The sequence below is a fragment of the Anolis sagrei genome, chromosome 6 (assembly GCF_037176765.1).
Source record: "Anolis sagrei isolate rAnoSag1 chromosome 6, rAnoSag1.mat, whole genome shotgun sequence".
Lineage (NCBI taxonomy): Eukaryota > Metazoa > Chordata > Lepidosauria > Squamata > Dactyloidae > Anolis > Anolis sagrei.
In genome coordinates this window covers 55,100,804-55,116,281 of record NC_090026.1, presented here as the reverse complement: position 1 = coordinate 55,116,281, position 15,478 = coordinate 55,100,804, and the positions used below count along the sequence as shown (strand labels likewise).

The window sequence follows — 15,478 nt, the reverse complement described above, 5'->3', positions numbered from 1 at the left end:
ACCACTGTTTTAGCGTGTTTTGGGGCATCGAATCGTTGCCGTTGTAAACCGCCCTGAGTCGCCTGATGGCTGAGAAGAGCAGTATTCTTTGCACTACAAATAAGATATAGTAAATAAAATAATAGAGAACCTCTAATGTGATCCATGATAATTTGTTTGTCTAAAATCTTGTGTAGTACTTTCAGAATATTGCCGATGGCGCAATTGGACTTTTCCACATGCAATTTTGCAGAATAACTACATAGGTTTTCTAATTGGATTTACAACCTCTTGTACAATTAGCACATGGAAAGAAGCCTTGTTTTCCTTTCTGTATTTTTCCTGGTTCTGTTCTCTGATGTTGATTTTTAAATAATATTGGCCTACACAATTCATGGTTCACACAATAGTGCTTGTGTTTTGAAACAGGACCTGAGTGTTGATTCCAAGATCAAAGACTCCAAGCTGTTTAGAATGAAATTGTCCAAGACTGATATAGAGAAATCTGGCAGATCTTCAAATACAAGTTTCCTGTATGAGAACGGAGCTGGGCAAGTCAAAGCCATTCCTCCTGTAACACTGAAAGATTCATGCAGCAGTCTGGATTATATAAAGAATCCCAGCATGGTGATTCCTCCCATTACACAGAACTGTTCTACCATGTCATCCAGTATCAGTGGCACTGGGACGAAATTGGGAACACATAACTACAGGTACAAAATCAAAGTAACGTGAGGAAGGTTATGTCTCCCTTGTAGAACCTCCCAGTATAGAATCATAGAATCATAGAGTTGGAAGAGACCTCATGGGCCATCCAGTCCAACCCCCTGCCAAGAAGCAGGAATATTGCATTCAAAGCACCCCTAACAGATGGCCATCCAGTCTCTGTTTAAAAGCTTCCAAAGAAAGAGCCTCCACCACTCTCCAGGGCAGAGAGTTCCACTGCTGAACGGCTCTCACAGTCAGGAAGTTCTTCCTCATGTTCAGAAAGTACTGGTTCAATCTGTTCAGAAAATATTTCTAATCCCAACTAAAGGTCACTTCCCTCATTACATTTCTAAGATTTTTTTTTTTTTTTTGCATTTGAAATTTTTTATTGGATCATCTTAGTATACACAAAGAAAAAAAGTGTTGCAGCAACTTTAGGTGATTTTGAAGATCAATCCTGACAAGACAGAGGTCCTCCTGGTCGATCGTAAACCAGATAGGGGTATAGGATGGCAACCTGCGCTGGATGGGGTTACATTCTCCCTGAAGTCACAGGTCCGCAGTTTGGGGGTCCTCCTGGACTCATCACTGTTGCTTGAAGCTCAGGCGTCGGTGGTGGCCGGGAGGGCCTTCGCACAATTAAGACTTGTGTGCCAACTGCGACCGTACCTCATGAAGGCGGATCTGGCCAGGGTGGTCCACACCTTAGTCACTTCCAGGTTGGACTACTGTAATGCACTCTACGTGGGGCAGCCCTTAAAAACGGCCCATAAATTTCAATTGGTCCAACGGTCGTCAGCCAGGTTGTTAACTGGTGCTCTTTACAGAGAGAGGTCAACCCTCCTGTTTAAGGAGCTCCACTGGCTGCCTTTCATTTTCCGGTCCCAATTCAAAGTGCAGGTGCTTACCTACAAAGCCCTAAACGGTTTGGGACCCACTTACCTGCGTGACCGCATCTCTGTGTACGAACCCACACAATCTCTTCGTTCATCTGGAGAGGCCCTGCTGATGATCCCACCGGCATCGCCAGCTCAACTGGTGGGGACGAGGGATAGGGCCTTCTCGGTGGTGGCCCCTCGTCTCTGGAACTCTCTCCCTAAGGACATCAGTCAGGCCCCGTCGCTAGCTATCTTTAGGAGGAGCTTGAAAACGTGGTTGTTTCAGTGTGCCTTTCCAGAATAAGGAAACTTCTAGCATTATGTCCCAGCACACTTTATCAGAGATCTAGGATATCTGCATGCCCATCCCCTTCCAAACACTCCACCTTGTCATGCCCAGAATTTTTAATTTTAATTATTACATTTGGCCCAGCCATTCTTTTAATTGCGTCATTGGATGTTTTTAATGTATTGCTATTCTTTGCTATTGCTTTGTTTTTTGAGTTATTGTGTTGTTGTTGTTGTTTTATTGTTGTACTTGGGCTCAGCCTCTTGTAAGCCGCACCAAGTCCTTCGGGAGATGGTAGTGGGGTACACATAAAGGATTATTATTATTATTATTATTATTATTATCCCTCCCTCTTTTTGTTCAAGGGGAATGTTGATAGCAAAAAATAAAAAAAAAAATAAAAATCAAGTTTTGTGGTTTCTAAGATATTTTGAGTGTATGTTTAAAATGCAAAGTGGCATAAAAGTATCCTAGTGCATTAGGGATGAACTCCTGTTCTCTATTGATACTGGCAAACCTAAGTTTATAGCTACGTATGTGGACAGTCTTAACAGGTAGCATTCTATATAGCAGTTTGGAGTGTTCAGTCCTTCATCTACATCATCTCCATAATCTTTTCAATCTTCCTGACAGATACTATCAGTTCCACTTTTCAGTGGAGAGGTGAGGGCTGAAAGATTAGCAGGATTTGCCTTAGGCCTCCTAGTAAATTTGCAGACGAAGTGAAATTTGAACCAGGGCCATCTGGGTTATACTAAAACTGATGGATTAGTGCTAATGATCAGTGACCATAATTTGCTGATGGTATACTTTGCTTTGAATAAATAAACATGGGTCATTTGCTCAAAATTGTCCGTATTTTCTATTTGGTTTTTTAACATGTGAAAGCAAAGAGTACTGTGGCATTTTAAATATCAGCAAACAAGCTGCAACCCACTTCATCTTATGGATAGAATAGTATCCCTAAATAATGTATTTATACATATAGTATGACCCCTGCTTCCATGTGGAATGTGTTCCAAGGCCCTCGTGGTTGTTTAAAATTGCAGATAATATTAAATCCTATATTTTTACAAAGTCTTTAGCCTTCTCTGCCCAAGAGTGATGGAGCTTCCCTAAACCATAAATCTCAGGATTTATAGTTTAACATTGGGCCATGGCAGTTAAAGCAGGATCAAAGTGCATTAATTCTACAGTGTAGATGCACCCATACAGATGCACCCACAAGAGCGATGAATGATTTATTGACAGCCAAAGACAGCTCAATGGGAAGTTCAGGTGGGATAACCTAGGTGAGGATTGAAGTGCATTCCAGAAGGAATACCATAGAATTGCACTGGAGGACCTAGAGAATGCATTTCCAAAGGGAATGCATTTTGAAGTGCGGGTGAGTGAAACCAGGGATATCAAGTCCTTGGATATGGATGGAGGTTGTGCTATAGTTGCTGTGGTGTTTTAACCAGTGAGGTTGTCAGAGGAAATCAAATTTCAACAGGTCCAGACAATAATAATTGCCCTACAGTGACTGTTAACAAACTAGTAGTTGTTATGGCAACAGAAACATTCTTGGGCTGTTGTAGATTTTTTGGGCTGTATGGCCATGTTCTAGAATAGGGGTCCTCAAACTTTTTAAACAGAGGGCCAGGTCACAGCCCTCAAACTGTTGGAGGGCCAAATTATAATTTGGAAAAAAAAAACGAATTAACTCCTATGCACACTGAACATATCTTATTTGTAATGCAAAACATACCATGCCATACAGCCCGAAAAAAACAATACAATAATTAATACTTAAAAACAATACAATAATTAAAATGAAGAACAGTTTTAACAAATATAAACTTATTAGTATTACAATGGGAATTGTGGGCCTGCTTTTGGCTGATGAGATAAGGTTGTTGTTGTGTGCTTTCAAGTCATTTCAGACTTAGGTTGACCCTGAGCAAGGGCTGAGTAAATGACCTGGGAGGGCCATATCTGGCCCTCGGGCCTTAGTTTGAGGACCCCTGTTCTAGAACATTGCCATACAGCCCAAAAAACCTACAGCAACCCAGTGATTCCAGCCATGAAAGCCTTTGACAATACATAGAAATGTTCTTGCATTGATGAGTTTATTGATGTAGAGTAGTCCAGTAAAAGTCATTATGGCTTTCTAAACTACAAGAGGCAGAGTTGAACTTCTTGATATGATGAGTCAAACTGTTTCAGCTAATTCCCACCCTCCTTCCACCATCTTTGATGTAACATTTCTTGTCCTACATTTTTATCTATTATGTTTGTGTGTGGGAAGGTATTGGCTTGTTTGTCGTACATAAAATGTAATACACACTGTTTACAAATTCCTATGCAGAGTTAATAATCTGTGGAATTGCATAAGTTTTATTGGATGATAAGCAGTTAAATTAACTCCTGGTGTTGTTGACATTTTTTGTATGTGCTGGTGTTGCCAGGAAGGGCATATGGACATCGTTGACTTTTGGTCTGCCACAGGCTCTTGTTCTTATACTGGTTTTTCTTGGTGAGATTTGTTGTTGACCTTTTTAAATGGAGTTTCTCTCTGTAAACAAGTACAGACTTACTACCCTAAGGCATATCTCAGGGAAGTTTCATTGTCTAGGCAAGATGGGTGATACTGATGATACATTTGAGTGGTTTTAGCCAGGGACAGTATGTGACATGATCATTTTTTTCCCTCTGGTTTGTCTTATTGTAGATTATACCTGAGCACCAGTCTGGCCTTGTTGATCCTCCGCTCCCATTGATGCTTAAGTATTATAGTCTGAGTTATGTCTGGTTTAAAGCCTTGTGTTGTGACTCTTGGTCTGACAAGTCAGGGACTGATGCATCAGAGAGAAATCCCTATGATACAGCAAATGTGGTTGTATTATAGGATTTGCTTTAAACACTAGATTTTGCGTATTCTGGTTGGAAACAAGAAGCAAGCAAGTATGTTCACCAGTCTTTAGATTTCCATTTTAACTATAGTAATTGCACACTTCACTCTAGAAGGAGAAGCTGTTTTGTGGACTGGTCTGCATTCAGATTGGTGGTGTGATGAAGGTTATGGAATGTATTATCGAAGGCTTTCATGGCCGGAATCTCAACAAAAGTTTGCTCCAGGCACAGTCAGGCCATTATATGCTAATCAAGGTGGTCAGTTGAAACATTCACACCTAGCTCCAGCAGACAAGAGTCCTTTGTCATTCCACAGATATATAAACCCATTTTCCTAGTTCCAACAGACCTCACTACCTCTGAGGATGCTTGCCATAGATGCAGGCAAAACATCAGGAGAGAATGCCTCTATACCATGGCCATACAGCCTGAAAAAACCTACAACAACCCAAGGTTATGGAAATTTTGGCAGAACTTTGTAAGGGCATCAAGAGTACAGATAATAAAAATGTCACCACGGCATCTCAGAGAAAATATATTTATGAACAGCAGCTGAGAAAGTGTTGTTCCAAATCATCCATGAAGATGTGGGCATACTTGTGGTGGCAGTTTGAAGGTGTTCTCTCCCATATGATTCTACCCCTATGGTAGCATTCAAGAAGAATGATGATTGTCAGCTTGTTGAATCTTGTGGGAAAATCTATTCTGGATTTCAGAGTTGTCATATGAAATAAGGGAAATAATTTCTTTTTTTAATGGTTGTGTAGAAGAGGGAATTTCAGTGGGTATTGCTTGTATGACAACCCACACATGTTGACATGTTATCTTCTTGCAACTCTATTTGATTTATATTTATTGCTGGTGAGCTTCTGCTTAGTCATTGTGTGAAATAGAATCCTGTACTAGATAGCCCTTTGCCGTGGCCTTTTTTCTGAATAGCTTTGAAATCAGGGATTATAAACAATTGGAATTGAAATGGATCTCATTCTTTTTCATTTTCTGGTGCTTTGCAGACAAGCAGGCCTAACTCTGTGTAGTTTCCCCTTGAAATTGAGTGCTAAGTAACCATGTGGTAGCAGAGCTCTGGGTCTTAGTCCACAAAAGCTTATGGTAACAAGTCATCTGCTAGACCAGGGGTCCTCAAACTACGGCCCGGGGTCCGGATACAGCCCTCCAAGGTCATTTACCCGGCCCTCGCTCAGTGTCAACCTAGGTCTGACATGACTTGAAGGCACACAACAACAACAACGATCCTATCTCATCAGCCAAAAGCAGGCCCACACTTCCCAATGAAATACTATATATTTCATTTATATTTGTAAATATTTATATTTGTTAAAATTGTTCTTCATTTTAATTATTGTATTGTTTTAAGTGTTATTAGCACTACAAATAAGATATGTGCAGTGTGCATAGGAATTCATTCTTTTTTTTTTTAATGATAATCCAGCCCTCCAACACTTTGTGGGACTGTGACCTGGCCCTCTCTTTAAAAGGTTTGAGGACCCCTGTGCTCGACTTTTAGGTTCCACAAAACTCTGTGCTGTTCCAAACCAAGTTATCCTATACTTATTTATCCCATACCTGCCTGGGCTTGCTTATTTTATTTTTTTCCATGGAGTTCATAAATGGTATATTTGCTGCTCTCAGGCAGTTGCCCGAACTTGTCTGTTGGATCAGATGTAGACCTGATCAACTTCAGTAAAGTTATGATGTAATATACTGTCACACTGACCCTTCAACAGTTGTGTTTTTGATTGTGATAGAGGATAAAATTCTTCAGAACTGACTTTTAAAGATGTCAATGTCAATAGGATCTTTGTGATTTTTGTGCCATTCTAGGGCTGATGAGAAGACCAAAATATATTTCAATCCATTCATAAAGCAAGGCAAAAAATCACCACAAGGACATTATAGTATGAACCTGACAGCATTGGTAAGATCTTTCAGATATTATTTGATGAAAATAAGCATTGTCTGAGATTTAACACTTTAACACTTATGTCTTGTTTTATTGATAATGTTGTTTATCTTATTGTCTATGTGTTTTTAATTGCTTGTATTGTTGTGTTTGGGCTCGGCCTCCCCGAGTCCCTTGGGGAGATTGTAGTGGGGTACAAATAAAGTATTGTTGTTGTTATTATTATCACTCACTTCTATGAATTCTGCACCTAAGTTTAGCTGTTTGGAATTACATTTTTTCCCCTCCCTTAAATGGCTTTTTGGGGTATTTATTCACACTTTGAGCTTTGGTTACACTTGCTATTATCTCCTTTTGTTTGTGAATGGTTCTGTTTTGTATCAAAAAGCCACACACGGACAATCAATTCACTATTCATATGGGATGCAGAATATATCCCAATTCAAGGTGCAGGTGCTTACCTACAAAGCCCTAAACGGTTTGGGATCTGCCTACTTGCGTGACCGCATCTCCGTGTATGAACCCACACGATCCCTTCGTTCATCCGGAGAGGCCCTGCTTACGATCCCACCTGCGTCACAGGCGCGTTTGGTGGGGACGAGGGATAGGGCCTTCTCTGTGGTTGCCCCCCGACTCTGGAACACCCTCCCCAAAGATAGTAGACTAGCACCCACTTTGGCAGTCTTCAGGAAGAATCTGAAGACCTGGCTATTCCGATGTGCCTTTCCGGAATAGGATAATCTCCAACACCACGCCCCAGAAGCACTTTATTAGAGTTTAAGACTCTCTGCACATTGCACTTGCCCGGAAATCCAAAATACCACCTGCCACACCCAGCACTTTTTGAACCTGTACCCATCACTGGCCCGGCCCTGGTTTTTATTGCGTAATTGTTGTGTTATTTTCTTATTGCTTATGTTTTAATTTGCTTTAAATTGTACTGTTATTGTTTTGCTGTTGTTGTGTTGAGGCCTTGGCCTTTGTAAGCCGCATCGAGTCCTGCGGGAGATGCTAGCGGGGTACAAATAAAGTTTAATAATAATAATAATAATAATAAATATTGGTTCTTGTAGCATAATATTGCACATTACAGAAAGCGGTCTGTAAAATATTTAACTGTAAATCATAGGTTTTTGTTGGAAACTCTAGATTCATTTCTATCAACTATTGTTTGGTACCAGATCTCAAATGAAAACAGTGTCCTTCAAACAAACAAGAAACGGTGGGAGTTTCCCAGAACAAACGTGCGTTTGCCAGAGCTGAACCACAGCCATCTCCCTGAACTCAAGTGTGTAGATGGTAAGAGCTTGCAATAGGTCCTAAAAGTAGCAATGTCAAAGTAATATTTTTAGTAGTTTGGTGGCGGTGATAATGCTAACAACAACCCATTTGTATTCTAAAAGGTAATTCTTAATATTCTTACAAATCTGATTTGGCTGGAGCCCAAAAAATGAGATTTAGAACTTTTGGTTCCAGTGGCAAAGATGAAACCAATTTTATCTTTGCAAGAACTGTTCCAAACAAACTGGCAAAGCAGAGTAAAGACTTTATGTATATATTTCATATTTCAATATTAATGTCAAGCAAAGAAAAGTTTATTGATTAGTCCACTGACTGTATCAACATTAAAACAAAAACAAAAACATACACAAATAGACAATAATCACTATCCTAAGACTCCCATAATAGTGAACTAACATACATTCAAACTTGATTAAGTTAAAAGATAATTGAGTTGATAGTCTTAAACATTTTTAAAGCACAGAACAGAACCGTACAGGTTAGCTACAGAGCGGAAACTGAGCACAGTTGTTCCCGAGGCATGCCGGTACATGACGCACGCGCTCGTTGCGGTATGTGCGCGAACTACTAGTATCTACAACAAAACAGATCTTATTTAAAAAATACCCCTCCGTATTTCTTGGTCCTTTTGATTATTGTCTTCTCTATGCAAACCTAGCAGACACAATCCTGGGCTTTTAAAAATCTTGTTATGTAACATTTGATTTGTCTCCTTAATTACCTTATCCCAAAATGCCTGTATGGTCACACAGGTCCACCACATATGGAGGAAGGTCCCTGTCTGTTTCCTGCACCTCCAGCAAATACCTTGTTGTGATTTGTCTATTTCAGCCAATGTTGCTGGAGTGATATAACACCTATAAAACATTTTACATTGATTCTCCCTAAATACACAAGTTTTGATGGTCTCCTATCAGTCCATGCTTCAGATTCAGTGAACCAGTCCGCATATCTACCATATTTGTAATTTCAGCCCAGATTTTCCCTTTTCCATAACATTGTCCATTGTGCCCTTACTTTTCAGGGGGGGAACATAATGGGAAGTATGTCCATGAAGACATGCAAACATGAACACTTTTCATTAAAAATCTGGCAAGAACAAGTGGCAAATAGAATAAGTCAAATCAAAAGGGTATCTATGTATGTTTGCAATTTTATATAATGCTAAAGTATATACCCAGCATTGCTCATGGACAAAACTTGGTATGCAGATCTGAGTCGCCTTCGGGCTGAAATGGGCGGGATAGAAATAATGTAAACAAAAATAAATAAATAAATAAATGCATGATATGTATTAAAAATACTCATTGATAGCAGCCTGATGAACCAATCTCCTACATACAAACCGGGGGGGGGGGGGGGGGCGGAATGGGGGCACTCCCTTGGCTGCGATGATGATGCGCTCACTCTCCCTTCACTCCGTCTAGGTGAAGCAGTGGGCTTGCAGCATACATTTCTTACCTTGCAATGTTTGCTGCCCATCATGATTGGGGCCCTGGCCCCAAAAGGGGTGGATTTTTAAAGTGGATCTCTCCCCCTCCCCTACCCCAGTATTTTGATTTGGATAATGAAGGATCTGCATAGCAGGTTTTGTCCAGATCCATCAAGCCGTGTCAGAGCCTTTTATATTCTATGGTGAATGAATGAATGAAGTCACCAAAAGAAAGTCATTTTTTGCAACCAAAAACAAATGTTCAGTGATGTGGGGTTGAAACAAAGTATGCTAGCTGTCTTTCCTTCACATATAGCTCGGAATTCCAGATTTCCGAAGAAAGAAAATAAAGTTGTTTCGGAATCTCGCATGCCATCTCTTGCCACAATAGATCTTCAAAACTCAAGCCTGGCCCTGCACCAGGTATTCATTTGCTTTGGGTTGGAGAGGGAGTGGTCGATACATACCCATTAGTGATGTTATCTTGTAAAATTTATGATTTGAGGTTTTGAAGGTGAGCTACTTAGTCATTGCTGTAGAATGTAAATCTTTGCAATCTGCCGAGTTTCTTTCCTCCAAATAATGCAAACTTTGTCTTTGGAAGAGAGAGTACGTTGTTGTTGTTCATTCGTTCAGTTGCCTCCGACTCTTCGTGACCTCATGGACCAGCCCACGCCAGAGCTCCCTGTCAGCCGTCACCACCCCCAGCTCCTTCAAGGTCAGGATGCCATCCATTCATCTTGCCCTTGGTCGGCCCCTCTTCCTTTTCCCTTCCACTTTCCCCAGCACGTACGTACCTTTCATAAAAATGAAATCTCCTGGTTGATAACCATTAGTACAGGTTTGGAACATACAGTAGCAAAGATACCATTATGTATGTATACATCTAGATTTAGAGTACCATTTACCATTCTAATTACCAAAGAACAAAGCTGGAAAGCAACATCAGCCCGTGGTTCAAGCAGAGGAGGACATCTCGTTCTATGCTTGGAACATGGGATGCTTGTGAGGGAAAAAGTTCAAAAAAGGATAAGTAAAATCCTTGAGATATTAATTCTTCTCAATCTTAAAGTGCAAATGATTTTACTTGGTTTTAAGATGTAAAAAGATGGCTAAGGGGGGATATAAATGATATTCATAACATAATGTGAATGGAGTGAAGGGGTAGATAGATAATACACCTTTTCGGTTATTCAGCTGTGTGAAGATGAAACTTACATGGAAAGTGTGTGTACAAGTTACAAACAAGATAGGTCTGTAGGTTTGTTCTTAAACTGGATTTGTAAGTCGGAACAAGTACAGGTCCAACTCTCATCTATATCTATCTATCTATTAGGCTTGGTTGATCCAGTTCATTAATTTCTTATCTCGTTATTAATTCGTTAAATAATTACCTTTAGAAGCAATATCGACGCGTTTTGGCAACCTGGAAGTGTTTTTGCCATATCGAAGCCGCGTCCGCCATCTTCCTTATGACTTCCGCCAGTGAATCATAAATGCTGGGGGCGTGGCCTTCAGGAACAGCTGTTCTTACCCATGCCCACCTCCTTCCTCTTTGCATCGACGGCTTTGTGAGGTGGGCGTGACTACCTCCCTGGAGACAAGTGGCGATGTGGAAGAGCTGGGCGTAGCCACGCCCATCTTGCAAAGCCGCCGATGCAAAGAGGAAGGAGGTGGGCATGGCCAAGTACAGCCCTCCTTGGAGGTCTTGCCCCCAGTGACCTATGAGGAGCGCTGTGCTTGGCCACGCCCACCTCTCCCATGGAGAGCTTGCCAGGGAAGAGAAAGAAAGGTGAGAGATTTTAAAAGTGTTAGTTGTAAAATCTCCAAGGAGCGCTGTGCTTGGTCGCTGGGGGCGAGGCCTCCAAGGAGGGCTGTGCTTGGCCATGCCCATCTCTCCCTTCTGCATGGAAGCTCACCGCAAGGGAAGGAAGGGAAACTGCGAGATTTTAATGGTTCTGGAGGGAGGGAAGGGCACCTTCCATTAACGAAACAAAGAAAACAATTCGTATTTCCTGGTATTTTCGATCTTTTTTAAAGAAAATTTTGGAAATAATTTAAAAATCAAACCTCCAGCGCCCCTACATACGAAACGAGTTTAGAACCATTTTTTTTCTTGATCAACCAAGCCATCTATCTATCTATCTATCTATCTATCTATCTATCTATCTATTTATTTATCTATCTATCTATCTATAGCAGGGGTCCTCAAACCTTTTAAAAAGAGGGCCAGGTCACAGTCCCTCAAACTGCTGGAGGACCGGATTATAATTTGAAAAAAAAAATGAATGAATTCCTATGCACACTGCACATATCTTATTTGTAGTGCAAAAAAAACCACTTTAAAACAATACAATAATTAAAGTGAAGAACAATTTTAACAAATATAAACTTATTAGGATTTCAGTGGGAAGTGTGAGCCTGCTTTTGGCTGATGAGATAGGATTGTTGTTGTTGTGTACTTTCAAGTCGTTTCAGACTTAGGTTGACCCTGAGCAAGGGCCGGGTAAATGACCTTGGAGGGCCATATCCAGCCTTAGTTTGAAGACCCCTGATCTATAACCCTAGATAACATAGGAAAGGGTTAACAAACCTGTGGTGTTTGTTTTGCTGTCTCTGGTTCTGTCCAGAAGATTTCTGTCCTTGTAATAATTGGATTTTGAAAAACTTGGTTTGTTGTGGAAACAAGGATTGGTGATAAAGTTTCAGCTGAGACACCTTTTCCTAATGAGAACTCTTTTCAGGAGTGAATTTTCCTTCCTAGGGGTTGATTTCTCTCCTGTTGTCTCATTCCCGTTCTTAACTATGGGCCATTTGTAAGGAAGATGTTTGTAACTCAGGGACTGCTGGTAGCCCCAGCCTCTCTGTAGTCTTTTCCAGCCTCAATTTTTTAAAAAAACCAAAACCAGAGTGACAGCCTGAAGAATGAATCTCCAGGATTCACAGAGATTCTCCATATTAGCTGGGCTCCTGGAAAAATGTTTTCATGAGATCTCTCATGTCCCTATACATTTCATTATTACAGTATATGTACTGTGTATGCCTGTTGTTCCTATAGGGCAGGGGTCCTCAAACTATGGCTTGAGGGCCGAATATGGCCCTCCAAGGTCATATACCCAGCCCTCGCTCAGGGTCAACCTAAGTCTGAAACAACTGGAAAGCACACAATAACAATAACAAAAACAAATCTCATCAACCAACAGCAGGGCCACACTTCCCATTGAAATACGTATTTATTTATCGTGTCAGGGGCAACCAGACAATTGTATTACATTTCTAACAGAACAAAACAAACAGACAGACAAAACAAAAAACTTGCAAGCTTGGTAGTTGATTAAATGTCCTTTGACCAGTATCTGGCCACTTGGAGTGCCTCTGGTGTTGCCGCAAGGAGGTACTCCATTGTGCATGTGGCAGGGCTCAGGTTGCATTGCCGCAGGTGGTCAGTGGTTTGCTCTTCTCCGCACTCGCATGTCGTGGATTCCACTTTGTGGCCCCATTTCTTAAGATTGGCTCTGCATCTCATGGTGCCAGAGTGCAGTCTGTTCAGTGCCTTCCAAGTCGCCCAGTCTTCTGTATGCCCAGGGGGGAGTCTCTCATTTGGTATCAGCCATTGGTTGAGGTTCTGGGTTTAAGCCTGCCACTTTTGGACTCTCACTTGCTGAGGTGTTCCAGCGAGTGTCTCTGTAGATCTTAGAAAACTATTTCTTGATTTAAGTCATTGACGTGCTGGCTGATACCCAAACAAGGGATGAGCTGGAGATGTCACTGCCTTGGTCCTATCACTATTGGCTGCTACTTCCCGGCAGATGTCAGGTGGTGCAATACCGGCTAAGCAGAGTAATTTCTCCAGTGGTGTAGGGTGCAGACACCCCGTGATAATGAGGCATGTCTCATTAAGAGCCACATCCACTGTTTTAGCGTGGTGAGATGTGTTCCACACTAGACATGCATACTCAGCAGCAGAGTAGCATAGCGCAAGGGCAGATGTCTTCACTGTGTCTGGTTGTGATCCCCAGGTTGTGCCAGTCAGCTTTCGTATGATATTGTTTCTAGCACCCACCTTTTGCTTGATATTCAGGCAGTGCTTCTTGTAGGTCAGAGCACGGCCCAGAGTGGACCGCGGGTGCTCTGCAATGCTGCAGTGGGATTTCTTCCCAGGTAATCCTCAGAGCTCGGGATGCTTGTCTGTTCTTAAGGTGAAAGGCACATGTCTGTGTTTTAGATGGATTAGGGATTGAAATACTAATATGTTTATATTTGTTTAAATTGTTCTTCATTTTAATTGTTGCATTCTTTTAAAGTGTTTTTGCACTACAAATAATGTATGTCCAGTGTGCATAGGAATTCATTCATGCCTTTTTCAAATTATAATCTGGCCCTCCAACAGTTTGAGGGACTGTGACCTGGCCCTCTGTTTAAAAAGTTAGAGGGGGTTGATTTAACTTCTGATTTGCTAGTAAAACACAGTTACTATATCGCAAAATCATGCCTATCTAAAAGTATGTCACCAACATGAAATGTTTGGAAAGCTCTGATCTACAACTGAATAGGGCCAAGAACAGTTTAGTCTTTATTGTTCTTAGTTCTTGTGTATAAAACTCGGGTAGAAGTAGTTGCCGACTAGAATAGTTGAATGCATACATCATCATATGTTTGAAATTCATTGAAAATGTACTTGATTTTTAGATATCTGGAATCTCCTTGCAAGAGGCTACAGAAGCCACGTTCCCCAGGGTAGAACACTAGTTATACATAGAACTGAAGATTCACTCCAGCAAACATCTGCAGCACTTCTACACTCCTGTTGCCTTTTGGATGTTCAGGCACTGTTCTTTTCTCAGTTGTACTTGGAGATTGGGTTGCGGGAAGTATTTTTGGTATGTTTAAGGTAAAGACAATAAAAGAAACACATGTTTTCCAGTTATTCCATAGTTGCCAAGGTGCTAAGACTACAAATTATTTTATAGCATGTTGTGTACTATGTTATTACCTGAAATTAATTGTGTAGAAAAGTCATGGTTTTTTGACAAATGGAAATGCATTCGAAGGAGATGTGAAATGTATTCCCCACAGCAAAAGATAAACACTTTAAGTGTTTCAGTATTAGCCAAACCTCTTTTGTGAAAACAGATTACTGTTTTAATCATTCTTGTAAAAAATGTAATTATCCCAAAACTTGAACAAGTCTGGTTCATTTTTTACATCAGAGATAGGAAAAGTTACTTTTTAGAATTGCTGCTTCTGGAATTCTCTAGCTAACATGACCAGGGCGTGGAAGTTGTAGCTTTTCCATTGTATTGTCGAAGGCTTTCATGGCCAGAATCACTGGGTTGTTGTAGGTTTTTCCGGGCTATATGGCCATGTTCTAGAGGCATTTTCTCCTGACGTTTCACCTGCATCTATGAGAAGCATCCTCAGAGGTAGTGAGGTCTGCTGGAAAATGGGTAAATGATCAGGCACATCAAATCACTCCCAACAAAAGATTCCCCCCAGGCACTTCTAAGCCATTAAATGCTAATCAAGGTGGTCAGTTGAAACATTCACAAGTCCTTTGTCCCACCCTGGTCATTCCACAGATATATAAACCCATTTTCCTACTTCCAACAGACCTCACTACCTCTGAGGATGCTTGCCATAGATGCAGGCAAAACGTCAGGAGAAAATGCCTCTAGAACATGGCCATATAGCCCGGAAAAACCTACAACAACCCAACTTTTCCATTCTCTACCCTTTAGAAGAAATAATAATAATAATAATAATAAATAAATAAATAAATAAATAATAAATAAAATCACAAGTTGAACACTTCCCAAGCGTCTAGGACTGTGTGATGTATTTATTATTATTATTTCTAATAATAAATACATCACACAGTCCTAGACGCTTGGGAAGTGGTCGACTTGTGATTTTGTGATACGAAATCCAGCATATAGATGTCTAGGTTCTTGTGGGTTTTTTCGGGCTATAGAGCCATGTTCTAGAGGCATTTCTCCTGACGTTTCGCCTGCATCTATGGCAAGCATCCTCAGAGGTTCTGAGGATGCTTGCCATAGATGCAGGCGAAACTCAGG

At 40.9% G+C, this 15,478-nt stretch overlaps 1 protein-coding gene across 1 annotated transcript in view; it reads left to right on the top strand.

Annotated features, from left to right (window-relative positions):
- CDKL2 (cyclin dependent kinase like 2) overlaps window positions 1–14,331 on the top strand; it is a 38,561-nt gene extending 24,230 nt beyond the window's left edge. Inside the window, exons 10-14 of the mRNA XM_060781353.2 lie at window positions 409–692; window positions 6,592–6,685; window positions 7,852–7,969; window positions 9,721–9,827; window positions 14,094–14,331. Of these exons, the coding sequence (XP_060637336.2) occupies window positions 409–692; window positions 6,592–6,685; window positions 7,852–7,969; window positions 9,721–9,827; window positions 14,094–14,153 (663 nt within the window). The 3' untranslated portion in view covers window positions 14,154–14,331. The remainder of the gene's footprint in view (window positions 1–408; window positions 693–6,591; window positions 6,686–7,851; window positions 7,970–9,720; window positions 9,828–14,093) is intronic.
- The last annotated feature ends 1,147 nt before the right edge of the window (window positions 14,332–15,478 follow it).